This window comes from Oncorhynchus mykiss, chromosome 3 (assembly GCF_013265735.2).
Source record: "Oncorhynchus mykiss isolate Arlee chromosome 3, USDA_OmykA_1.1, whole genome shotgun sequence".
Lineage (NCBI taxonomy): Eukaryota > Metazoa > Chordata > Actinopteri > Salmoniformes > Salmonidae > Oncorhynchus > Oncorhynchus mykiss.
Genome location: NC_048567.1, coordinates 42,791,611 through 42,819,508, shown reverse-complemented (window position 1 = coordinate 42,819,508; position 27,898 = coordinate 42,791,611). Strand labels below are relative to the sequence as shown.

The 27,898-nt window shown below is 42.2% G+C and overlaps 1 protein-coding gene across 3 annotated transcripts in view; it reads right to left on the bottom strand.

Annotated features, from left to right (window-relative positions):
- Nucleotides 1-27,898, bottom strand: part of LOC110519980 (nck-associated protein 5) — a 136,666-nt gene that overhangs the window by 63,814 nt on the left and 44,954 nt on the right. For all 3 annotated transcript variants that reach the window (XM_021596914.2, XM_021596915.2, XM_036974128.1), the window contains one exon: nucleotides 23,258-23,377. In XM_021596914.2, the coding sequence (XP_021452589.2) occupies nucleotides 23,258-23,377 (120 nt within the window). The remainder of the gene's footprint in view (nucleotides 1-23,257; nucleotides 23,378-27,898) is intronic.

Genomic DNA, 27,898 nt, shown 5'->3' with positions numbered 1-27,898 from the left:
GAACAAGCATTGGAAACAGTGTTTTAACCCTTTACAATTAAGATCTGTGAAAATCTCTCTCTCTCTATATATATATATATATATATATATATATATTATCTTTAACTCTGCATTGTTGAAAAGTCTGTTATTTACGAAGCATGTGACATTTGATTTGATTTAATTTTCTTGGTAATCACAAGCTTAATTGTTTCTAAGAGCATATACCAATGTCATTAGAAAGACATGACCCATGGCCTTAGAACTGTTTCTGCATGAGCAAAAGCACAAGCATGAGCCTCTGCATGAGCCTCTGCATGAGCAAAAACACAAGCATGAGCCTCTGCATGAGCCTCTGCATGAGCAAAAACTTCTACATGAGTAAGCATTACCATCTTACATGCTACATCTAACATGTCTCGGATATAGAACACGCTTGATGTCTTAAATTGAACTGAAAATAGCTAATACTTTCTAAATCACAAGGTACCGAATTTAAACCTGTTTCATTCACAGTCGCTACCTCTTTCCTTTCTTTGTTTATCTGCTTTCTTCATCTACCTCTTTTGTTCACTCTTGTTCTATCTCTGGATCTCTGTCTGTTTATATATGTATGTACTGAATCAGCTTGAGGCTCAAGCTAAGCCGATGTCACCAATGGGTAGAGTGACTCACTCAACACTGTCAGCCAAACGTTTGGAAGGGACAGGTGACACACCGAGCTCTCCCAGTGAAAGTCCTTTCAGAACACATCAAACTGACCCTGAAGCTCTGAACGGAAATAACGTGTACACATCACATATCACATGATTCAGGAACCATGATCAAATAAACAGGAAATTGTTTATTCAGTCGGGAACTGTACAATGCCATGTGGGCAGAGTAAATGTGATATTGTCATTGGAATCTAAATTGAACATGATAAAATATGTACTGTAATCCATACTGAAATCCAATGGCATATGAACGCATATGATCCACAATTTACATAATCACATCAGAAACAATGCAAATTCCCTCAATGAATAATCTTTATTTACAAACCCTGAAATAAGATACAGTATGTGAAAATCATTTATTGATGTATATGGAAGAATAACATAAGAATTTGAGTCAAGTGCCCAGATAACAAGTTAGGATTCTGCCTAAAACCATGAAGTCATTGCCTAAATCATTTCTATATTGTAAGGCGGTCTAGTACACCCACAGCATACTGGATAACGGCATGTGCTGAACCAATGAATCAAGTGGGAGCATTCTCCACATTACATGCTCCTGTGAGCCATTACTAATTCATTCCAATGCTAGGGGCATCATAATGTCTTATCACAGAAACTCAAGATGCCCAGGAGGCCAGCAGTAGATTGAACTGCTTGAGAGCCTGAAATCTCACTGCAGGTCACACTCTCTTCTTTTCATTTGACAGACAAATGTTATGCGCAAATGTTATCTGCATAACTATGAGTAGATTTTAAATAAAATTATTGTTGCATACATCACACACTCCTCACACAGTTCCGACTCCATCATCATGTTCGCTGAAGACACAACAGTAGTGCGCCTGATTAGCAACAACAACGAGACAGGGAGGAGGTAGGAACTCTGACGGCGTGGTGCCCAGGTAAAAAACCTTTCCCTCAACATTAACAAAACAAAGGAGCTGATTGTGGAGTTCAGGAGGAACCAGGCTGGCCCCCCATCCCCTTCCCCATCCCCGGTCAATAACTTCACATTCCTTGGCGTACACATCTCAAAGAAGCTGAAATTTTCTAACCACACTGACACAGTGGTGAAGAATGCACGAAAGCGACTCTTCAACCTCAGGATGCAGAAATTTCTGTGTTCTACAGGAGCACCATCGAGAGCATACTGTCGGGCTGAATTACAGCCTGGTACGGCAACTCCACTTCCGCAGACCGCAAGGCGCTTCAGAGGGTTCTGCATGCTGCCAAACGCACCATTGAGTGCTCGCTGCCTGCTCTACAGGACACCTACAACACCAGGTGTCGCAGGAAGGCCAAGAACATCATCTGGGACCCCATAGCCTTGCCCTGTTGTCCCCGCTTTAATCACTCAAACGTGGGCAGTACAAGAGCATCATGGCAAAAACTGGAAGACTGACCAATAGTTTCTACCCTCTGATCAACAGGCTGCTAAATAGCTACATCCTCCCCCCTCCCCTCCCCTCTGCTACTCCCCCTATGGACATTTTCATGATTTTATTTCACTTAGTCCTGCATGTTGGAGCTTGGCGCCTAAGATTTTCACCGTACTCTGCAATCACACCTGCAACCCTGTACATGTGACTATTAAACACTCCAAATCTGAATCTGAATCACGACTACCATCTCTCCCAACCTTTTTTTTAGGGTTTCATCAGAAACTGAAAAAAGTAAAACCAAGGGTTCCTTGGGAAATGATCGAAACACCTGGCCACCGGTTTTGATTCAGTCTTTTTCTTCTGAAAACACAAACTCTAACAAGAAAGGGCACTGATATCCTAACAATCCTAACTATAACACACACCATATGTGCTGTAGTGTTACGAACATCTATGATACATAGCCGTGGGAAGTAGGGGTGCTGGGGGTGCGGCAAAATGGCAGCACCCCCTGTTATTTTTCCATTGCATTATTGATATAATTTATAATGGGATTGGGGTAGGGGAGACAAAGATTTTTTATTTTTTATTATTCAAATTGTAGACTACAACCAATCATTGACAATGCATTACCGCAAGGTTGAAAGTTTCCTGTTCATTCTTTCCTGTAGGCTAGCAGTTAGTATTTACAAGATCAAAATCAAAATGTCTCAGAAAATGATTTCGGATTTCTTCAATCCTGGTACTAGCCAACCAAAAAAACCTGCCATCATAGCAGCTCCAACTGATGAAACCCACGGGCCTGCTGCATCTAGCACCTGCAGCAGTCCACCAGTTACTCTGTGCCCAGGCCCTACTGATGGCACCGAAACCCTAGCCTCCATGGAGCAATATGCTAACTCCACAAGCTGTAACAGCTCCACATTAGCCCAGCCCCAGGCGGAGGAGCATACTAGGCCTACTGCACTCACAGATAACACTCTTTCAAACTGTCGCAAAGCGGCCGAGAAGTTTAGGTGACATGAAAAGTCACCTCTACACACAAAGTCCCTTAAAAAATGTGCTGTTCTAGGTAGCACCCCAATCAGCGCCTTGTTTTCAGATTTGGCTGCTTTAGATCGATGTGATTTCTCGTCCGCTAGGGAGTGCATTTTAGAGGCGACACAACTCGTTGATAATAAAATGCACTTACAGTCTACCAAAGGAATGGGTTCTCAGGAGAGACAACTGGATGTCGGACATAATACAGAATGAGCTCATTCAACAACTGGCTCACCCAGTACAGAGGGAGATTGTGTTGCACATATTAGAGTGTCTGCTGATGGCGCAACTGACATGAGCACCATGGAACAAGCAATTCAAATTTGTTTTAATTCTCAGCAGTCTCCAGTATGTCGGCCCGAACCTGGAGTCACACTGAGTTTTGGGGGTTTTCATCTCGTCTGTCTGCACCGCATAAAGTAATCTCCACTTCACACACAACATGCTGAAGAATGACAGGAGTGTCAAGGGGGAAACAAGAAACAACTTCAGCATATTGTGTTGTGAAGCACTGTTCAGTCCATGTGAGGCAGTGGCCAGGACCCTACAGAACACCAAGGTGAGTGCACTTGGCGCCCTCAAATGTGCCAATGTGCTGAGGGAACGGGTAAGGGCACTGAGAGATGACCATGTCGTGGAAGAGATGAACGCCAAGGTTTGCATTCAAATACAGCGTAATTAAATGGATGACACACGTAGACCACACACGATTAAAACACATGCAAGACATACATAATAAAGTACTAATATGACGTGGAACATCGATAAAACAAAGCTAATAAAATGAGTACTTTAACGAGCAAGCCTTTCTAATCGACCTGGCCCGGGTTTTGGCCCAAATTTCAAAAAGTTTTGGGACACTGTAAAGTCCATGGAGAATAAGAGCACCTCCTCCCAGCTGCCAACTGCACTGAGGAAAGGAAACACTGTCACCACTGAGAAATCTACGATAATCGATCATCTCATCAAGCATTTTTCTATGGCCTGCCATGCTTTCCACCTGGCTAACCCTACCCTGGCCAACATCTCAGAACCCCCTGCAGCAACTTGCCTAAGCCCCCCACCCCCCCACCCCTGCTTCTCCTTCACCGAAATCTAGACAGCTGATGTTCTGAAAGAGCTGCAAAACCTGGATCCCTACAAATCAGCTGGGCTAGACAATCTGGACCTTCTTTCCAAATTGTTGCAACCTCTATTACTAACCTATTCAACCTCTCTTTTGTATCGTCTGAGATCCCCAAAGATTGGAAAGCTGCCGCGGTCATCCCCCTCTTCAAAGGGGGAGACACTAGACCCAATCTGTTATAGACCCATATCCATCCTGTCCTGCCTTTCTAAAATCTTCGAAAGCCAAGATAATAAACAGATCACCTACCATTTTGAATCCCATTGTACCTTCTCCACTATGCAATCTGGTTTCCGAGCTGGTCATGGGTGCACCTCAGCCACACTCAAGGCCCTAAACGATATCATAACTGCCATCGACAAAAGACAGTACTGTGCAGCCGTCTTCAACGACCTGGCCAAGGCTTTCGACTCTGTCAATCACCGCATTCTTATCAGCAGACTCAATAGTCTTGGTTCCTCAAATTACTGCCTCGTCTGGTTCACCAACTACTTCTCAGATAGAGTTCAGTGTGTCGAATCGGAGGGCCTGTTGTCCGGGCCGACTCTTTTCTCTGCATATGTCAATGATGTCGCTCTTGCTGCTTGTGATTCTCTGATCCACCTCTACGCAGAAGACACCATTCTGCATACATCTGGCCGTTCTATGGACACTGTGCTAACAAACCTCCAAACGAGCTTCAATGCCGTACAACACTCCTTCTGTGGCCTCCAACTACTTTTAAATGCTAGTAAAATTAAGTGCATGCTCTTCAATCGATTACTGGCTGCACCCTCCCGCCTGACTAGCATCACAACTCTGGAAGGTTCTGACTTAGAATATGTGGACAACTACAAGTACCTAGGTGTCTGGTTAGAATGTAAACTCTCCTTCCAGACTCACATTAAGCATCTCCAATCCAAATTTAAATCTAGAATCGTCTTCCTATTTCACAACAAAGCCTCCTTCGATCATGCTGCCAAACATACCCTCGTAAAATTGACTATCCTACCGATCCTTGACTTCGGCGATGTCATTTACAAAATAGCCTCCAACACTCTACTTGGCAAACTGGATTCAGTCTATCACAGTGCCATCCGTTTGTCACCAATGCCCCATATACTACCCACCACTGCGACCTGTATTGTCTCGTTGGTTGGCCCTCACTACATATTCATCGCCAAACCCACTGGCTCCAGGTCATCTATAAGTCTTTGCTAGGTAAAGCCCCGCCTTATCTCAGCTCACTGTTCACCATAGCTACACCCACCTATAGCACGCGCTCCAGCACGCATATTACACTGGTCTTTCCCAAAGCCAACACTTCCTTTGGCCGCCTTTCCTTCCAGTTCTCTGCTGCCAATGACTGGAACAAATTGCAAAATCCATGAAGCTGGAGTCTTATATCTCCCTCTAACTTTAAGCATTACCTGTCAGAGCAGCTTACCGATCACTGTACCTGTACACAGCCAATCTGTAAATAGCACACCCAACTACCTCATTCTCATATTGTTACTTATCCTCTTGCTCTTTTGCACCCCAGTATCTCAACTTGCACATAATTCTCTGTGAATCTATCACTCCAGTGTTAATGCTAAATTGTAATTATTTCGCCTCTATGGCCTATTTATTGCCTTACCTCTCTACTCTTCTACATTTGCACACACTGTACATATATTTTTCTATTGTGTTAATTGACTGTAAGTTTGTATATGTGTAACTCTGTGTTGTTGTTTATGTCGCACTGCTTTGCTTTATCTTGGCATGGTCGCATTTGTAAATGAGAACTTGTTCTCAACTGGCCTACCTGGTTAAATAAAGGTGAAATAAAATTAAAATAAAAAAGTAACAATGACAGCCTAATATTAATTAAGAATGATTCCATTTATGACCAAGGTGACGGCATGAGCTACCCAAATCGGCCTCAAGATGCTCACAGACAACGTATCCCCCAGAGTGAGCAGATCCCCAGCCCGCTATCGCCACACAATTCTGAAGTGCTGGAGTATGAGAACTCAGGTGGAGACAAGTTATTTGATGCAGTGGATCTAGTGCAATCAGAAGAGGAAAGACGATTTGACTAGAAAGAGGTAGGGATGTCAGCAAGTAAAAAGAAAACCATAATTGACGCAGATTGTTTTGATCTAGGATGCCCAGAAGACTAGTCTGAGGGTAGTGTAGGGCGGACCAGCCTCCGAAGTGAATCATATCAACACTATGCAAAGGGATTTATTGTCTTCTCAGTAATTCAGCCTTCTTTGCATTATCTCACCAACCCCTCTTGCCACACTTCGAAGAAGCAGAGGTTCTGTTGTCTTTACATCCTGTAGGTCAGCTGTCTGACTGGAAGTTCAAATCAAATCAAATTGTTTTGGTCACATGCACGTGTTTAGCAGATGTAATTGTGGGTGTTGCGAAATGCTTGTGTTTTTAGCTCCAACAGTGCAGTAATATCTAACAATTTTGCAACATAAACCCAGTACACACAAATCAAAGTAAAGGAATGGAATTAACAATATATAAATATAAACTAACGCAACATTAATGTTATTGGTCAACAACTCAAATTTTGAATCTAAACATGGTAAAATGGTTATGAAAGGGTCTTAGCTTCATTGTCTCTCCCTCTTTCTTTGTTACCAACCTGCTGTGGTGAGATACACTTTCTTTTTCTTTCTATCGTTCCCCCAAGAGCTATGGGCCATCGCACAAGCCATGGATTATTTGTCTCTCTCTCTGTCTGATCATGCCTAGAAAATACCTTTTAATGCTTGTTATTAATGCTTTGTAGCTTAGGCGGTATGCCTTGTATGTGAATCCATACATTTTACATTTATATTAAATCTATTTGTATTTAGAATTCCATAGTCGGACCTTTCTTGATTTCTCATTACTGTAATTCAACTATATTCTCTTGCATATTGCTAAATAATCTAAATGGAGTCAGATAAACATTATTTACTTATTACGAGTTGCATGTGAGGTGTATATAATATGCATATATATCAAATATTGCCCTACTACAGTAGCCCCGTACCAATTATTTTTTTTTAAATGGAAGTATACACTGAATATACAAACAATTAAGAACCTCTACTCTTTCCATGACATGGACTGACCAGGTGAATCCAGGTGAAAGCTATGATCCCTTATTGATGTCACTTGTTAAATCCAATTCAAAGAGTATATATGAAGGGGAGGAGACTGGTTAAAGAAGGATTTTTAAGCCTCGAGACAATTGAGACAAGGACTGTTTCAAGAACTAAAAAGCTGCTGGTTATTTCATGCTCAACAGTTTCCCGTGTGTATCAAGAATGGTCCACCACCCAAAGGACATCCAGCCGAACTTGACACAACTGTGGGAGGCATTGGAGTCAACATGGACCAGCATCCCTGTGGAATGCTTCGACACCTTGTAGAGTTCATGCCCCAATGAATTGAGGCTGTTCTAAGTGGAAATGGGGGTGCAACTCATTATTAGGAAGGTGTTCCAAATATTTGGTATACCTAGTGTATATCAAATAGAAATCAAATTGAAATGGTCACATACATATGACTAGCATATGTTAATGCGAGTGTAGTGAAATCCTTGTGCTTCTAGGTCCGACTGTGCAGTAAAATCTAACAAGTAATCTCACAAATTCACAACAACTACCGTATACACACAAATATACAAAAATTTAAAGCGATGAACAAGAATATGTACATCTAAATATACGGATGAGCGATGGCGTGCAGCATAGGCAAGATGCAGTAGATGGTCTAGAATATGGTATATACAGCTGAAGTCGTAAGTTTACATATACCTCAGCCAAATACATTTAAACTCAGTTTTTCACAATTCCTAACATTTAATCCTAGTAAAAATTCCCTGTCTTAGGTCAGTTAGGATCACCACTTTATTTTAAGATTGCGAAATGTCAGAATAATGGTAGAGAGAATAATTTATTTCAACTTTCATTTCTTTCATCACATTCCCAGGGGATCAGAAGTGTACATACACTCAATTAGTATTTCGTAGCATTGCATTTACATTGTTTAACTTGGGTCAAACATTTTGGGTAGCCTTCCACAAGCTTCCCACAATAAGTTGGGTGAATTTTGGCCCATTACTCCTGACAGAGCTGGTGTAACTGAGTCAGGTTTGTAGGCCTCCTTGCTCGCACACACTTTTTCAGTTCTGTCCACAATTTTTCTATGGGATTGAGGTCAAGGCTTTGTGATGGCCACTCCAATGGTCATTGTCCATTTGGAAGACCCATTTGCAACTTCCTGAGTGATGTTTTGAGATGTTGCTTCAATAAATCCACATAATTTTACTTCCTCATGATGCCATCTATTTTGTGAATTGCACCAGTCCCTCCTGCATCAAAGCACCCCCACAACATGATGCTGCCACCCCCGTGCTTCACGGTAGGGATGGTGTTCTTCGGCTTGCAAGCTTCCCCCTTTTTCCTCCAAACATGAGGATGGTCATTATGACCAAGCAGTTCAACTTTTGTTTCATCAGACCAGAGGACATTTCTCCAAAAAGTATCATATTTTTCCCCATGTGCAGCTGCAATCCGTAGTCTGGCTTCTTTATGGCGGTTTTGGAGCAGTGGATTATTCCTTGCTGAGTGGCCTTTCAGGTTATGTCGATATAGGACTCGTTTTACTGTGGATATAGATACTTTTGTACCAGTTTCCTCCAGCATTTTCACAAGGTCCTTTGCTGTTGTTCTGGGATTAATTTGCACTTTTCACACCAAGGTATGTTAATCTCTTGGAGACAGAACGCGTCTCCATTCTGAGTGGTATGATGGCTACATGGTCCCATGGTGAGTATGCTTGCGTACTACTGTTTGTACAGATGAATGTGGTACCTTCAGGCATTTGGAAATTGCTCCCAAGGATGAACCAGACTTGTGGAGGTCTACAATTATTTTTTCTGTGGTCTTGGCTGATTTCTTTTGAATTTCCCATGATGTCAAGCAAAGAGGCACTCAGTTTGAAGATAGGCCTTGAAATACAACCACAGGTACACCTCCAACTGACTCAGATGATGTCAATTAGCCTGTAAGAAGCTTCTAAAGCCATGACATCGTTTTCTGGAATTTTCCAAACTGTTTAAAGGCACAGTCAACTTAGTGTATGTTAACTTCTGACCCACTGGAATTGTGATACAGTGAATTATAAGTTAAATAATCTCTGTTAACAATTGTTGGAAAAATGACTTGTGTCACAAGTAAATGTCCTAACCAACTTGCCAAAACTATAGTTTGTTAACAAGAAAATTGTGGAGTGGTTGAAAAACTTATTTTAATGACTCCAACAAAAGTGTATGTAAACTTCTGACTTCAACTGTATGACAGCCACTTCAAAACATTCTTCCCACACTTGTACTTTCTGTTTTGCTGAGTATAAATATGTAATTCAATGCGTTTCTATGGGCTAATAGCAGTAAGGCCAAACCAATGTTTCATCTTTTTTAATATATATACTTACACGGGTCCCTTTGACACATACGAACACACAGTGTCGTCATTCTACAGTGGTCCCTGCAGTGTACACTCAAACCGGTGTGATTAGAACACTTCATTAGAAGGTCTAGCTAATATTGATGCAACAGTCAGCATTTGAGCTGACCACATAGTTTTTTGGAGAAACATTTTGCACAAACACAGTCTTTACAATGTTATGTCCTCAATATGAACAGTTTATTTTGGATGCAATGTTCAGACATTCACAGAAGTAGCAACAGCATGACACAATTCTCAAATTGTAAAATGTAGGTGACAATAGTCTTTGCACTAACTGACTAACTGAGAAAACGGTGTGTTAACATGGTCATATTTAACCAACTTTTGGCTGGTAGAAACCATAGTATGAATTAGTAACAATTACTACTTACAATTCATCACATCATGGGTAAGCTCAACAGTGATCAAAATAAAACACTTTCTAAAAGTCAAAAGTAATCTGATGCTGTGAAGTTTGTGCATGCCGCCATGTTTGTTTTTCTTCGCCAACCAAGGAATGAAGAATATGTACATAAAAATATATGAATGAGCGATGGCCGAACGGCATAGGCAAGATGCAGTAGATAGTATTGAGAACTGTATATACATATGAGAAACGAAGGGTATGTAAACATTATATAAAGGGGCATTGTTTAAAGTGGCTAGTGATACATTTATTACATCAATTCTTTAATTATTAAAGTGGCAAGGGATGAGTCAGTATGTTGGCAGCAGCCACTCAATGTTAGTGATGGCTGTTTAAAGCCTCTTGAGACTAGGGTGCAGAATTTTGATATTTGGATGAAGAACGTACCCAAATGAAACTACCTATTTCTCAGACCCAGAAGCTAGAATATGCAGATAATTGGCAGATTAGGATAGAAAACATGCTAAAGTTTCCAAAGCTGTCAAAATATTGTCTGTGAGTATAATAGAACTGATATTGCAGGCAAAAATGAGCGAGAATGATCACATCGCGTCAGTGGATAGCTGGGTGTCCTTAGATTTTTGCATGCGCGAGCAGCTTGGAGCAGACCTTTTCTCTCTCTCTCCTATTGAAAAAGCTACCGTCCGGTTGAAATATTATCAATTATTTATTGTAAAAACAACCTGAGGATTGATTATAAAAAACGTTTGACATGTTTCTACTTTACGGATACTATTTGGAATTTTCGTCCTTCCGTCGTGACCTGCACGAACCTGTGGATTACTGAACAAAACCAGCCAACCAAATGGAGGTTTTTGGATATAAAAATAATATTTATGGATAAAAAGGAACATTTATTGTGTAACTGGGAGTCTCGTGAGTGCAAACATCCGAAGATCATCAAAGGTAAACGATTCATTTGATTGCTTTTCTGACTTTCGTGACCAATGCTGCTAGCTGTTTGTAATGTTTTGTCTGCTGAGAGAGATGTCCTAACATAAACGCTTGGATAGCTTTCACTGTAAAGCTTTTTTTTTAAATCTGACACACCAGGTGGAGTAACAACAAGCTAAGCTGTGTTTTGCTATATTGCACTTGTGATTTCATGAAAATTAAATATTTTTAGTAATTTAATTTGAATTTGGCGCTCTGCAATTCAGCGGATGCTGACGAAAAAACCCTCTAAAGGGATCGCACCAAGAAGTTATTAACAGTCTGTTGGCCTTGAGATTGAAAAACTGCTTCTGTCTCTCGGTCCCCGCTTTGATGCACCTGTACTGACTTCGCCTTCTGGATGATAGCAGGGTGAACAGGCAGTGGCTCGGGTGGTTGTTGTCCTTGATGATATTTTTGGCCTTCCTGTGACATCGGGTGGTGTAGATGTCCTGGAGGGCAGGTAGTTTGCCCCCGGTGATGCGCTGGGCAGACCTCACTACCCTCTGGAGAGCCTTGTGGTTGTGGGCGGAGCAGTTGCCGTACCAGGCGGTGATACAGCCCGGCAGGATGCTCTCAATTGTGCATCTGTAAAAGCTTGCATCTGTAAAAGCTCTGTAAAAGCTTGTGTTTTTGGTGATAAGCCGAATTTCTTCAGCCTCCTGAGGTTGAAGAGGCGCTGTTCCGCCTTCTTCACCACGCTGTCTGTGTGGGTGGACCATTTCAGTTTGTCCGTGATGTGTACACCGAGGAACTTAAAACATGCCACCTTCTCCACTACTGTGGAACCTCCTGAGACGGTCCACGGTCCGGAACCTCCAGCTCCATCGCCGGAGCCTTCCCCTGTGCCGATGCCCAGTCTGAGCACGGCGTCCAGTTCAACTACAAAGCTGTCACGTCCTGACCATAGAAAGCCTGTATTTTCTATGGTAGAGTAGGTCGGGGCGTGACTAGGTGGGGTTCTAGTTAGTTTTTTCTATGTTGGTGTTTGGTATGATTCCCAATTAGAGGCAGTTGGTTATCATTGTCTCTAATTGGGGATCATACATAAGTAGCATTTTTTTCCACCTGTGGGTTATGGGATATTGTTTTGAGTAAGTGAATGTAGCACCTCTGCAGTCACGTTTCGTTGTTTGTTAGTTTATTGTTTATTGTTTTGTCTTTGTTAAAGCATATTGATTGCGCTACGTGCATGGGCAGTACCCTCAACTACTGCTGCTTTAACATCCGCGATGCATACAAAGTCCTCCCCCCACCCTCCCTTCGGCAAATCCGACCACGACATCATCTTGCTCCGACCGTCTTATAGGCAGAAACTCAAACATGATGTACCAGTGATGAGAACCATTCAACGCTGGTCCGACCACGCTTCATGATTGTTTTGATCACGCAGACTGGAATATGTTCCGGTCAGCCTCAGAGAACAACATCGACCTATACGCTGACTCGGCGAGTGCGTTTATAAAGAAGTGCATTGGAGATGCTGTACCCACTGTGACTATTAAAACCTACCCTAACCAGAAACCGTGGATGGATGGCGGCATTGGCGCAAAACTGAGAGCGCGATCCACCACATTTAACCATGGAAAGGGGTCTTGGAATATGACCGAATATAAACAGTGTAGTTATTCCCTCCGCAAGGCAATCAACAAACAAAATGCCAGTACAGGGACAAGGTGGAGTTGCAATTCAATGGCTCAGACATAAGATGTATGTGGCAGGGTCTACAGGTAATCACAGACTTTAAAAAGTTAACCAGCCACGTCACGGACAACGACGTCATGCTTCTAGACAAACTAAACACCTTCTTTGCCTGATTTAAGGTAAATACAGTTTACGCGAGCAAAACACTCAACCCTGCATAACTCAAATACTCGACAGTCTGGGCAATCAAACACTTCACCAGTTATGTCGGCGGACAGAAGGTGATCATAGAAACATGTCACCAGCCTGTGACTTTTCTGAAAAGCCAACGAATCCGTGAGGGTTCTGTAGACAACAGCAGGATAGCGGCTTGGCGTATGACGCTGCAGAGCCATGATGTAGTAATCAAATACGCAGAAGCGAAAAACCTGCCTTTGGGCAATGTTTTGGCGGTGTGTTAATGCTGTGGTGATGATGAAACCGACTCCGCACCACTCCCGTGTGACATCGCTCCGCCATTGCCTTCGAACCATCACTACTTCGAAGAGAACGTGTGTCTTGAAATGCCGATGGCATTTGTAGTTGGCTGTTCTTACCGCCATCTAGACCACTTGCAAGCTAGGATGGGATTGGTATGGCACAACGACATTCTGTGAAACCACTTCAATTTCAGCTTGGCAACAAGACCAGCCAGTTTGTAGAAGTGGCTGGCGTGCTGATCACCCTGCAAACGGCGGTGAAATACGAATTATCAGAACTGGCGAGCTGCACCGACTCAAACTACGTGAGACTCACCTTCTTATGCCACTTGTCATTTTGGAAACAAAAGCACATGACTACTTCAAGTGGTAAAGAGGTGAAAAACAAAGAGCTCATCCTAGCTTGTGATGACCTCATCACCAAACACAACATATAGGTGTATTGGAAGAAAGTCAAGAGACACTCCAAAATCACCTGGTCGTGACAAACTTGGCAACGACCATGCCAACAGCAATGTGAAATCCGGTGCAATTCACGGCACCCCTTGGGTGTTTGATGCTCGAGATGAAAAAAAACACTGAGGAAGCTATGGTGTCTGCGGTAACGCGTAGCCATGTAGCACCACAGAAAATGTCTGCGCTCAAACATAATGTGTTGCTAACGCATACATTCCTGAAAAGCGATCTGGTAGAAATGCAACACCAAGATGAGTCCCGCGCCACTTTGATGGCGTTCCTGTCGGATCCTGTCAACCACCCAGTGTCCGAACTGGCTTTGGCAGGTTCACACGACTTGCGTTCGCTGTACACAACTAAACAGCACCTCACACTTGTAGATGACCTACTGGTGTATGTTTCAGAAACCGACACCGCTCGAAGGTGGGTGGTTCCTAAAACACAGAGGGGGATAATGATAGCCCATGCCCACGACGAGCCATGTGGGGGCCATAGGGGGGTCAAGGCTACATGTGAAACATTGCGACAGGTGGCCTACTGGCCTCACATGGAACAAGATGTGGCCCAATACTTGAGGGTGTGTCTAGTTTGCTACCAGTGTCAACCCTCCAAGCCACTTCACAGAGCACTCCTGCAACGCAAGGGTGTGTCTTACCCCTGGAGCTCGATCCAGATCGACTGGGTCGGCCCAGTTGCCAGGTCAGCCAAAGGCAACAAGTATCTCCACAGTGACTTGCGCATTCACAAAGTTGGTGGAGTGCCTGCCGGCGACCAATGACACAGCGGAAACCACGGCCGTTCTTTTGCGAAACCACGTTTTCAGTCGTTTCGGCCTGCCAGGAGAAACCGTGGAGAGCGACAGAGGAACCCACTTTTCGGCAGCTGTAATGACCGAACTGTGGAGGCTTCTGGGAGTCAAAGCTAAACTCCACATCGCATACCACCCTAGGAGCTCGGGCAGGGTAGACAGGAGCAACCAAACAATCGACAGAATCTTGAGGAAATATGTGGTAGCCAACCACAAGAATTGGGACCTCAAACTCCCATTGGTACTGATGGCGATCAGAGCCACACGCAACAGGTCTACAGCAATAACACCATTCGAGATGATGACGTACCATCCGGGAGATGTCGCCGCAGCCACCGCCTACACGGCTCATCAATTCATGACCGACCTGTGGAACCATCTCCAACCTTTGTGTATGCTCAAGGACAGTTGGAAAGAAGTGCAGAAGGGGACAAGACCTATTACGACAAGAAGGCCTCACACCACGTGTTCGAGGTCGGGGATAAGGTGTGGTACTACATATACACCAAACCCGCGGGCGTCGCCACAAAGTTTCTGCCCCACTGGACGGGGCCACACGAGACTGTGGTGAAGCTATCACCTGTAGCTTACCAGATCAGAATCAGCAAAGGTCAACAAAACGCCACATTAAAGTGGATCCACCGGAACCAAATCAAGTTGTACACTCCCCCTATAGGAATAGAAGGGGTGCTAGCCAGCACCGAATAGATAAAAACCTAGCAAAGTCAGAGGTACTAAGAAAAATCTTAAGTACCCTCAGCTGATCCCTTCCAGGAGATCAGTACGTTGCACCTAACATCTCGTATTTGCTTCCCAGCTACCAGATATACATCTGTTGACACTATTGATATTGTCCTGCGCTGTAATGTTTCAAAATAAGAAAACCAGAAAAAGTTGTCAAAAATTTTTCTGTTTACAAAAACAAATAACTTAAATAATCCAACAATCTCTGATTATGCGTTTCTGTAGGATGGAGTTCATTTGGCTGATCCTGATACTCTGCGCCCTAGTCAAAACCAACCCAGCAGACGTAATCACAAACGGACCCCCTACGGGAATCTCCGCGACGACCCAGGACTCCTCATAACTAACTGCAGAGTACACACGCAAAGGGTGTATGTCCGCCTAGATGCAGAGAATGTGTACCGCCAACACATTCCACCTGTGGCACATTTGAGTTGGGCCGGGGCTGACTGGACCAGCCAGGCAATTAAGCACGCCCAGCTAGACACTGCCCATATGTTGGCCCAACTCCAAAAGTTCACAGCAACCCAGCCAGAACTAGCAGAGCCCAGGTGAGAGAAACGATTCGTCGGGGCGCAACTATCGATAGGGGCAGCCGTAGGGTCACTATTTGCCCTAGGTACCACTGCCGTCAACTCAGTCAGTCTTGCCACAGTCAACAGGAATGTTAGGGAGATTACTGAAGAGATGCCACTTATTCAGCAGCAGATGAAGGCACAGGCCCTCAGGTTGCAACATGTGGGAAAGTCTCTCCAGGACACTATTCTGGTGGTCAACACACACGCTACTCTCCTGAACAAAACTCTCCTGTCTGTAGGAAAGCTAGCAGAGGTCATGAACCATGACTATGCCAATGTCCAATTGGTTCGATTGTTACTGGAGGTTATTCTCTGTGAAGTTAGCTCTTCTATGGACCACTTGGCCATGAATAGAATCCCCTCATATCTAGTGCCCCTCTCAATGGACCTCAGCTACTTCAACCACGATAAGGCCATTACAGTCACATTTGGCCTATAGTCTGGGGTCGACCATCCCAATACACGTTGATGTTGATCGTAATGAAGTGGGATTTCTACTGATGCTGCCGGTTGTTGAACTGGAGAATATCTACAGATTGAAAACAGTTCTCAATGTAGGATTTTGGCGCGACGGTACCCACGTAAAGATTGCCACGCCCCCAGTTGTAGCTTAACAGGAATTTGTTTATGTGTACTCTAACCAAAGATGTCCACTACCTGTGTCCTAGCAAACCGTTTGTCAGGGATAACACTGAGCGTCTTTGTGGTATTAAAGCACTCGGCGTGTGGTGTCAGGAAAACAACCTCTCACTCAACAACAACAAAACAAAGGAGATGATCGTGGACTTCAGAAAACAGCAGAGGGAGCACCCCCCTATCCAAAGAGAAGGGACAGCAGTGGAGAAGGTGGAACGTTTTAAGTTCCTCGGCGTACACATCACAGACAAACTGAAATGGTCCACCCACACAGACAGTGTGGTGAAGTAGGCACAACAGCGCCTCTTCAACCTCAGGAGGCAGAAGAAATGTGTCTTGTCATCCAAAACCCTGACAAACTTTTACAGATGCACAATCGAGAGCATCATGTTGAGTTGTATCACAGCCTGGTATGGCAACTGCACCGCCCTCAACCGCAAGGCTCTCCAGAGGGTGGTACGGTCTGCACAACGCACTACCGGAGGAAAACTACCTGCCCTCCATGACACCTACACCACCTGTCACAGGAAGGCCAAAAATATCATCAAAGACATCAACCACCCGAGCCACTGCCTGTTCACACCGCCACCATCCAAAAGACGAGGTCAGTACAGGTGCATGAAAGCTGGGACCGAGACTGAAAAACAGCTTCTATCTCAAGGCCATCAGACTGCTAAACAGCAATCACTAACTCAGAGAGGATGCTGCCTACATTGAGACCCAATCACTGGCCACTTTAATAAATGGATCACTAGTCACTTTATACAATGCCACTCAAAATAATGCCAATTTAATCATGTTTACATGTCTTATATTACACATATCACATGTATATACTGTATTTTATACTATCTATTGCACCTTGCCTATGCTGCTTGGCCATCGCTCATCCATATGCTTACATGTACATATTCTCATATTGTCTTTAGATTTGTGTGTATTAGGTAGTTGTTGGAGATTGTTAGATTACTTGTTAGATATTACTGCACTGTCGGAACTAGAATCACAAGCATGTCTCTATACTCGCATTAACATCTGCTAACCATGTGTATGTGACAAAACGATTTGATTTGATTTTAGAAGTGTGCTCTTCACGGATGAATCCCGGTTTCAACTGTACCGGGCAGATGGCAGACGGCGAGCATTTTGCTCATGTCAACGTTGTGAAGAGAGTGTCCCATGGTGGCATGGTATGGGCAGGCATAAGCTACGGAAAACGAACACAATTGCATTTTATCCATAAAGATTTAAATGCACAGAGATACAGTGATGAGATCCTGAGGCCCATTGTCGTGCCGTTCATCCGCGCCATCACCTCATGTTTCAGGATGATAATGCACAGCCCCATGTCACAAGGATCTGTACACAATTCCTGGAATTTGAAAATGTCCCTGTTGTTCCATGGCCCTCATACGCACCAGACATGTCACCCATTGAGCATGTTTGGGATGCTCTGGATCGAATTGTAGGACAGCATGTTCCATTTCCCCCCAATGTCCAGCAATTTCGCACGGGCATTGAAGAGGAGTGGGACAACATTCCACAGGCCACAATAAGCAACCTGATTAACTCTATGTGAAGGAGATGTTTCGCGCTGCATGAGGCAAATGGTGGTCACACCAGATACTGACTGGTTTTCTGATCTACTCCCCTTCCTTTTTTTATGTGTATCTATGACCAACAGATCTTTATTCCTAGTCATATGGAATCCCTAGATTACTGTAGGGCCTAATGAATTGATTTCAATTGACTGATGTCCTTATATAAACTGTAACTCATAAAAATCTTTGAAATTGTTGCATGTTGCGTTTATATTTTTTTTCGGTGTACAGTACATGAGCACAATTGAGTATAACACCATAAAGGTTATGAAATCAGTACCTTGTTTGTCCAGGGTTCTAAAGGAATACACACAGAATACATTATGCTACATGTGCAAATATTATGTGCTACAGTAGAAATGACATGATATACAGAAAATGTATGATAAGTTAAAAAGGCACTTGCTTTGATACGAACTAAGGCATTGGAGAAAAGGCAGCGGAGAAAAGTTGGGCACGTTCTGTGATGACCAAATGACCATACTTGACCTGAGGAAACACCGGTGGAGTGCTTGGGCCGTAGGCCTCTCATCGAAGAGAGCTCATCTAGCTAATCCTCGCTTTACATTAGCATAGCATGCCTCAAATATAAGTATTCAACCACAGTGAAATAGGCCGCTTCTGTGAAATAATAACTAGGGGGAACTCACCTCATTTCAAACTGTTGTTAGAAAATCATGTAAAATTGACAAGTTGAAACAGCCTATAGATAATTAGCAGGCATCATGCCTCGGTTTAAGGGCAGGGGGGTTAACTGTCCTGTTGCATAACAATCACGTTTTGGAACAGTGAGCGAATTCTGATATCATGCGCAACTCCCGCGTTCAAAAGTTAAATTCAAAATCAAATAGCTAAATTATCCTTGGTATGACCAACAATTCCATATGTTAGCTTAGTAGAAACGCAGCCCGGGGCTCTTGGACTACAAGGGGTTAATAAGTTAATATTCTTTATTCAATGCTTTTCGGAGATGTATTAATTGTTTTTTGCTGCGTTACAAAATGTCATATTATTGCAATGTTAATTGCAAGCAACAGGGCACGGCCCCGCCGGTGCTGGATCAAGGTCAGTGCTTTTTTCCGTGATGGCTCGCATAGCTGTCCATGGTCCTAAAACTTTTTTTTTTTTGTGCTCCGTTTTATTAGGTACAATCTTTTGTTTACTAATTTAGTTACAACACCCCTCTAGTTTTTCCCATTATCTCTCTCACACACCTGTTGTAATTATGAAGTACAAAGAAATGTGCTCACTGTTCACAAAATGCTTTTTTTTTTGCAAACAGCCACATGTTACATTAACCTTTTGTGACTAGGGGGCAGTATTTTCATTTTTGGATAAAAAACGTTCCCGTTTTAAACGGGATATTTTGTCACGACAAGATGCTCGACTATGCATATAATTGACAGCTTTGGATAGAAAACACTGACGTTTCCAAAACTGCAAAGATATTGTCTGTGAGTGCAACAGAACTGATGTTACAGGCGAAACCCAGATAAAAATCCAATCAGGAAGTGACACATTTTTTGAAAGCGCTTCATGCCAATGACTCCTTGTATGGCTGTGAATGGGCTACGAATGAGCTTACGCTTTCTACGTATTCCCCAAGGTGTCTACAGCATTGTGACGTCTTTTTACGCATTTATGTTGAAGTATAGCCGTAAGGGACCACATTGAGCAAGTGGTCACATGATGGCTCCCGCAGAAAATTTGGGCATTGTAGTGACCGCATTTTCCGGTCGATTTTTCAGCCAAACGTGAAGAACAAACGGGAGCTATTTCGCCTACAAAAATAATATTTTTGGAAAAAGGGAACATTTGCTATCTAACTGGGAGTCTCCTGAGTGAAAACATCCGAAGTTCTTCAAATGTAAATGATTTAATTTGATTGCTTTTCTTATTTTCGTGAAAATGTTGCCTGCTGCTAGCAGAGCCTAGCATAGCATTATGCCATGATAAACTTACACAAATGCTTGTCTAGCGTTGGCTGTAAAGCATATTTTGAAAATCTGAGATGACAGTGTGATTAACAAAAGGCTAAGCTGTGTCTCAATATATTTCATTTGTGATTTTCATGAATAGGAAGATTTTCTAGGAAGATTTATGTCCGCTGCGTTATGCTAATTAGTTACGGGTTTGAGAGTCACAAGAAGTTTACATTAATTGAGGCTGCAGTGATAGTGTTACCGAGCGAATCTTGTCCTATGCTTAGGCTACTCATCACATTAGGAGTTATATTTTATTGTTAGTCTGCATAGATGCATGCAATGCTTTATTATAAAGCACCCCTACTCAAAATAATTTCCCATGGCTATGTCTAATCCCACTTGAGTCTTGTACTGTAGTAACACATATTGCACCCTATTAGATCTGTACCAATATAACTCCACGCAGCCACTGATCTCCGGCAGGAAGAAGCCCAGTCAGTTGCACCCTTGGCAAGTTGGTCAATTTGACCTTGATAGAAAAGGCCAGGCATGCGGAACGAAGTCTTACTGCACTTGCAACTGGCAGGGGATTCATACATTTCATAAATGTTCTATGCTATGTTCAAACCATGACCATTTCAAGTGAGGACATTTTTTGGTTGAAAATAGCTAGAAAGAGACTTGATTAATATAATTGTTTGTATCTGTTATTTCCTCTCTCTATTGTAATATTATTTTCTTCAGATGAAATAGCAATAGGAAAATCTCCCAAGATTCTTACTCCCTGGTGGATCTGTGCAGCCTCCTACTGCTGTTCATGGCTTTGCAAAGAGATGAACAACCCACCATACTGTAGATGTCAAAACACTGTGCAACACTACACAGGGAGTAGGTGTGCTGAATCCCCCCACTGGATGAATATATGAATAGTGTCTGTCTACGTTGGGCTAATCTACTTTGAACATTAAGGTATTAACAAAGTAGCTCCTAGAATTCTTTAGGTCAGCAATACTCTTAGATGACAGAATATCATTTGGATGCAATTTCTGTTCCAGATGAAAGTTGCAAGTGACATGATCTCAAGCAACTTTGTTGATACACGAAGCATTTCAGATGCATTTGAAATTGCATGCGTCATGCAACCCTGTAATACACCACATCATGGTTTCCGAAATGATTTGTTTATCAAATGTTTGGTAATTGTAACAGCATCAACATAGACAAAATGCTGGCTGTACAATTTAGCTAGCTCGCCAAAATGCTGCCTATTTCCCAACCATGTTTTACCAAACTAGCTAGCTTAATGCAGTTCATGTTGGAGCATTTCTGTTGAAACTGGACAGAGATAGATCTATGTTCACTTTTAAAATGACATTTATTGAATGCCCGATCATTTACATAAACCATGGTGTCCAGAATTTTTAATACATTTCCCATTTGGCATGTCTGCTTTGTCATGGTTTGCAGCAGCATTGACACCTGTATTGACATGACAACTGGGTCGGAGTTCCAAACGCTCACTGATTGGACATTGCCTACTGTACAGTCAGTTGCGTGAAATAGAATTGATTTATATCTCAATTTTTGGGGGGTGACACACTGAGTAACCCAGATGCAACTGTGTTGCAAGCAACATAAAATGCATCCAGATTGCTTCGTGTGTCATAGGCTTAAGCTGTTCAAGGCAATAGAGGTTGGGTATCATCTGTTTTGGACATGCCTGTAGCTCGCTTGAAATCAACAACATGCTCCTTTTGAATATCTAATAGAACAAATAACAAGATAATTGGCTGTCATAACACTGTAATAATAAATCATTCAGAAATATAATTTCAATACATAAGTATGAAGATATCCCTCTAGTGGTGTGGGGGCTGTGCTTTGGCAAAGTGGGTGGGGTTATATCCTTCCTGCTTGGCCCCGTCCGGGGGTATCATCGGATGGGGCCACAGTGTCTCCTGTCTCAGCCTCCAGTATTTATGCTGCAGTAGTTTATGTGTCAGGGGGCTAGGGTCAGTTTCTTATATCTGGAGTACTTCTCCTGTCTTATCCAGTGTTCTGTGTGAATTTAAGTATGCTCTCTCTAATTCTCTCTTTCTCTCTCTCTCTCAGAGGACCTGAGCCCTAGGACCATGACTCAGGACTACCTGGCATGATGACTCCTTGCTGTCCCCAGTCCACCTTGCAGTGCTGCTGCTCCAGTTTCAACTGTTCTGCCTGTGGCTATGGAACCCTGACCTGTTCACCGGACGTGCTACCTGTCCCAGACCTACTGTTTTCAACTCTCTATGGACAGCAGGAGCAGTAGAGATACTCTTAATGATCGGCTATGAAAAGCCAACTGACATTTACTCCTGAGGTGCTGACTTGCTGATACCCTAGACAACTACTGTGATTATTATTATTTGACCATGCTGGTCATTTATGAACATTTGAACATCTTGGCTGTTATAATCTCCACCCGGCAGGGCCAGAAGAGGACTGGCCACCCCTCATAGCCTAGTTCCTCTCTAGGTTTCTTCCTAGGTTTTGGCCTTTCTAGGGAGTTTTTCCTAGCCACTGTGCTTCTACACCTGCATTGCTTGCTGTTTGGGGTTTTAGGCTGGGTTTCTGTACAGCACTTTGAGATATCAGCTGATGTAAGAAGGGCTATATAAATACATTTATTCTGTAATTATTATAACTTACTTGGATATTACTCATTGAACCTATTCTTAAGATTCATAGTGAATTTGAAGTAGACAAGTACGGTTCTATGGTGGAACGTGCATTGACATGTTATTGCTCTTAAAGAAAACCTCTGTATCTCTCTTTAAAGGCACAATGTGAGATTTGAAACAAAACTTGTTTTGGTAAACAGCAGAGGGATGGATCTAGAGAAATGGAACGGCTCTTAAATTCAAAGACAGAGCTATGGATGAAAGCTTTGACTATCCACGAGCTCAAAATAATAGTTCTACCCATGTTTTGAAGCTATACAGTGTTTGTTAACAATTATATCGTTTAGAAACAAGAAAGTAAAACAATAACAATTTTGAGTTATGCTGGGGTAAGACAATATAACTAAGCTCATGAGACTTTTGTAAGTCATAGTCTTCAATAACCAGTGGCTATATATCGTTACCTTAAAAGTCAAAATGACTAGTCAAAAAAATATATCTACCAATTCTAGACTACACGTTCAAGGTCATCACCTTATATTGTTATTATAAACCCATGAACCTGCTCAAATGTGATTGTGGCATGCTTATGACTCGTCAATATTTGTCTTTATCCAGTCTATGCCAAGCCCAGCCTACCTGAGAGATAGGGTCGGTGGATGTTTTGACCCGCTGCTGGAACAGAACGTTCAGTATGCGATTCTGCTGCTCCAAGTCAAACACGCGTGTCCTCAGCTTCACACACTCCTCCTTCAGGTCCTGGAGATTCACCCACATAAACACAATAATGGTTGGTTTACATTTTGTACAGTATCAACCAGCTTTAGAATTATACAGTTGAAGTCGTAAGATTGCATACACTTCGGTTGTAGTCATTAAAACTAGTTTTCAACCACTCCACACATTTCTGGTTAAAAAAAACTATAGTTTTGAAAAGTCGGTTAGGACATCTACTTTGTGCATGACACAAGTAATTTTTCCAACAATTGTTTAAAGACAAATTATTTCACTGTATCACAACGCCAGTAGGTCAGAAGTTTACATACACTAAGTTGAATGTGCCTTTAAACAGCTTGGAAAATTCCTGAACATTATGTCATGGCTTTAGAAACTTCTGATAGGCTAACTGACATCATTTGAGTCAATTGGAGTTGTACCTGTGGATGTATTTAAAGGCCTACCTTCAAACTCAGTGCCTCTTTGCTTGACATCATGGGAAAATCAAAAGAAATCAGCCAAGACCTCAGAATTGTTTTTGTTAGACCTTCACAAGTCTGGTTCATCTTTGGGAGCAATTTCCAAATGCTTGAAGGTAAAACGTTCATCTGTACAAACAATAGTACAGACACCAGTACAAACACCATGGGACCACGCATCCATCATACCACTCAGGAAGGTGAAGCGATCTGTCTCCTAGAGATGAACGTACTTTGGTGCAAAAAGTGCAAATCAATCCCAGAACAACAGCAAAGGACCTTGTGAAGATGCTGGAGGAAACAGGTACAAAAGTATCTATATCCACAGTAAAACGAGTCCTATATCGACATAACCTGAAAGGCCGCTCAGCAAGGAATAATCCACTGCTCCAAAACCGACATAAAGAAGCCAGACTACGGTTTGCAACTGCACATGGGGACAAATATCTTATTTTTTGGAGACATGTCCTCTGGTCTGATGAAACAAAAATAGAACTGTTTGGTCATAATGACCATCCTTATGTTTGAAGGAAAAAGGGGGAGGCTTGCAAGCTGAAGAACACCATCCCAACCGTGAAGCACGGGGGTGGCAGCATCATGTTGTGGGGGCGCTTTGATGCAGGAGGGACTGGTGCACTTCAAAAATAGATTGCTTCATGAGAAAGGAAAATGACGTGGAAATATTGAAGCAACATCTCAAGATATCGACCAGGAAGTTAAAGCTTGGTCGCAAATGGGTCTTCCAAATGGACAATGACCCCAAGCATTCTTCCAAAGTTGTGGCAAAATGGCCAAAGGATATCAAATACAATGTATTGGAGTGGCCATCACAGCCCTGACCTCAATCCCATAGAAGAATTGTGGGCAGAACTGAAAAAGCATGTGTGAGCAAGGAGGCCTAAAATCTGACTCAGTTACACCAGCTCAGTCAGGAGGAATGGGACAAAATTCACCCAACTTATTGTTGGAAGCTTGTGGAAGGCTACCTGAAACGTTTGACCCAAGTTAAACAATTTAAAGGCAACGCTACCAAATACTAATTGAGTGTATGTAAACTTCTGACCCACAAGGAATGTAATGAAAGAAATAAAAGCTGAAATAAATAATTCTCTCTACTATTATTCTGACATTTCACATTCTTAAAATAAAGTGGTGATGCTAACTGACCTAAGACAGGGAATTGTTATTAGGATCAAATGTCAGGAATTGTGAAAAACTGAGTTTAAATATATGTAAACTTCCGACTTCAGCTGTATATAGACAGGTGTGTGCCTTTCCAAATCATGTCCAATCAATTGAATTTATCACAGGTGGATTCCAATCAAGGATGCACCTGAGCTCAAGTTTGAGTCTCATAGCAAAGGGTCTGAATACTTATGTAAATAAGTTATTTCTGTTTTATATTTTTAATAAATGTTCAAACAATTTGCTTCATCATTATGGGGTATTGTGTGTTGATTTATTTAATAAATTTTAGAATAGGCTGTAACGTAACAAAATGTGGAAAAAAAGGGGTCGGAATACTATCCCGAATGCACTGTATTTTGGTATGATACCCACATACTGAAGTTAACCAGATTTAGCTATATCTGGTTATATGTTATGACCCATATGCGGTCAGCCAAGACCCATATGAGGTCTTGGTTGATTTCTTTAGATTTTCTAATGCTTTATGTCAAGCAAAGAGGCACTGAGTTTGAAGGTAGGCCTTGAAATACATACACAGGCACACCTCCAATTATTATTATTTTTATTATTATTATTACTTTATTTAACTTCTTATGGCTGGGGGCAGTATTGAGTAGCTTGGATGAATAAGGTGCCCAGAGTAAACTGCCTGCTCCTCAGTCCCAGCTGCTAATATATGCATAGTATTAGTATATTAGTATATTATAAACACTCTGAATTTTCTAAAACTTTTTGAATGATGTCTGTAAGTATGTCTGTAAGTATTGAAGGAACATTGAAGATTTATGTTAAAAACATCCTAAAGATTGAGTCTATACTTCGTTTGACATGTTTCTACGGACTGTAATGGAACATTGACTTTTCGTCTGCTCCTAGCGAACGCGCTTCGTGAGTTTGGATTTGTTTACCAAACGTGCTAACAAAAGGAGCTATTTGGACATGAATGATGGACATTATCGAACAAAACAAACATTTATTGTGGAACTGGGATTCCTGGGAATCTGATGCATTCTGATGAAGATCATCAAAGGTAAGTTAATATTTATAATGTTATTTCTGACTTCTGTTGACTGCACAATATGGCGGATATCTTTTTGGCTTGTTTGGGCTCCGAGCGCCGTACTCAGATTATTGCATGGTTTGCTTTTTCCGTAAAGCTTTTATGAAATCTGACACAGCGGTTGCATTAAGGAGAATTGTATCAAAAGTTCCATGTCTAACACTTGTATTTTCATCAACATTTATTATGAGTATTTCTGTAAATTGATGTGGCTCTCTGCAAAATCACTGGTTGTTTTAAAACTACTGAACATAACGCGCCAATGTATACTGAGATTGTTTTTACATAAATATGAACTTTATCGAACAAAACATACATGTATTGTGTAACATGAAGTCCTATGAGTGTCATCTGATGAAGATCAAAGGTTAGTGATTAATTTTCTCTATTTCTGATTATTGTGACTCCTCTCTTTGGCTGGAAAAATGGCTGTGTTTTTCCGTGACTTGACTCTGACCGAACATAATCGTTGGTGGTGCTTTCGCCGTAAAGCCTATTTGAAATCGGACACTGTGGTGGGATTAACAAGAAGTGTATCTTTAAAATGGTGTGAAATAATTGTATGTTTGAGGAGTTTTAATATTGGGATTTCTGTTGTTTTGAATTTGGAGCTCTGCACTTTCACTGGCTGTTGTCATATCGATCCCGTTAGCGGGATCTCAGCCCTACGAATTTTAACCAGGTAGGCTAGCTCAATTCAAATGTATTTATAAAGCCCTTCTTACATCACCTGATGTCACAAAGTGATGTACAGAAACCCAGCCTAAAGCCCCAAAATGCAAACAATGCAGGTGTAGAAGCACGGTGGCTAGGAAAAACTAACACTGGAAATTAACACTGGAGTGATAGATGTGCAGATGATGATGTGCAAGTTGAAATACTGGTGTGCAAAAGAGCCTAAAACTTTGGAAGTATGCTTGTGGTCATACTTCCAAAGCTTCTAAAGCCATGACAGAATTTTCTGGAATTTTCCAAGCTGTTTAAAGGCACAGTCAACTTAGTGTATGTAAACTTCTGACCCACTGGAATTGTGACACAATGATTTATAAGTGAAATAATCTGTCTGTAAACCATTTTTGGACAAATTACTTGTGTCCTGCACAAAGTAGATGTCCTAACCGACTTGCCAAAACTATAGCTTGTTAACAGAAATTTGTGGAGTGGTTGAAAAACAAGTTTTAATGACTCCAACCTAAGAGTATGTAAACTTCCAACTTAAACTGTAAGGTCCCACAGTTGACATTTCATGTCAGAGCAAAAACCAAGCCATGAGGTCGAAGGAATTGTCCGTAGAGCTCCAAGACAGGATTGTGTCGAAGCCAAGATCTGGCGAAGGTTATCAAAACATTTTTGCAGCATTGAAGGTCCCCAAGAACACTGTGGCTTCCAACAACATTTATTTAGAAATCAAGGCAAACATAACCAGCATGGCTTCAACAGCATTCTGCAGTGACACGCCATCCCATCTGGTTTGTGCTTTGTGGGACTATCATTTGTTTTTCAACAGGGCAATGACCCAACAGGACACCAACACACCTCCAGGCTGTGTAAAGACTATTTGACAAAGAAGGAGAGTGATGGAGTGCTGCATCAGATGACCTGGCATCCACAATCACCTGACCTCAACCCAATTGAGAAGGTTGAGGATAAATTGGATGCAGAGTGAAGGAAAAGCAGCCAGCAAGTGCTCCGCATGTGGGAACTCCTTCCAGACCGTTGGAAAAGCATTCCAGGTGAAGCTTGTTGAGAAAATCCCATGAGTGTGCAAAGCTGTCATCAAGGCAAAGGGTGGCTACTTTGAAGAATCTCAAATATGAAATATATTTTGATTTGTTG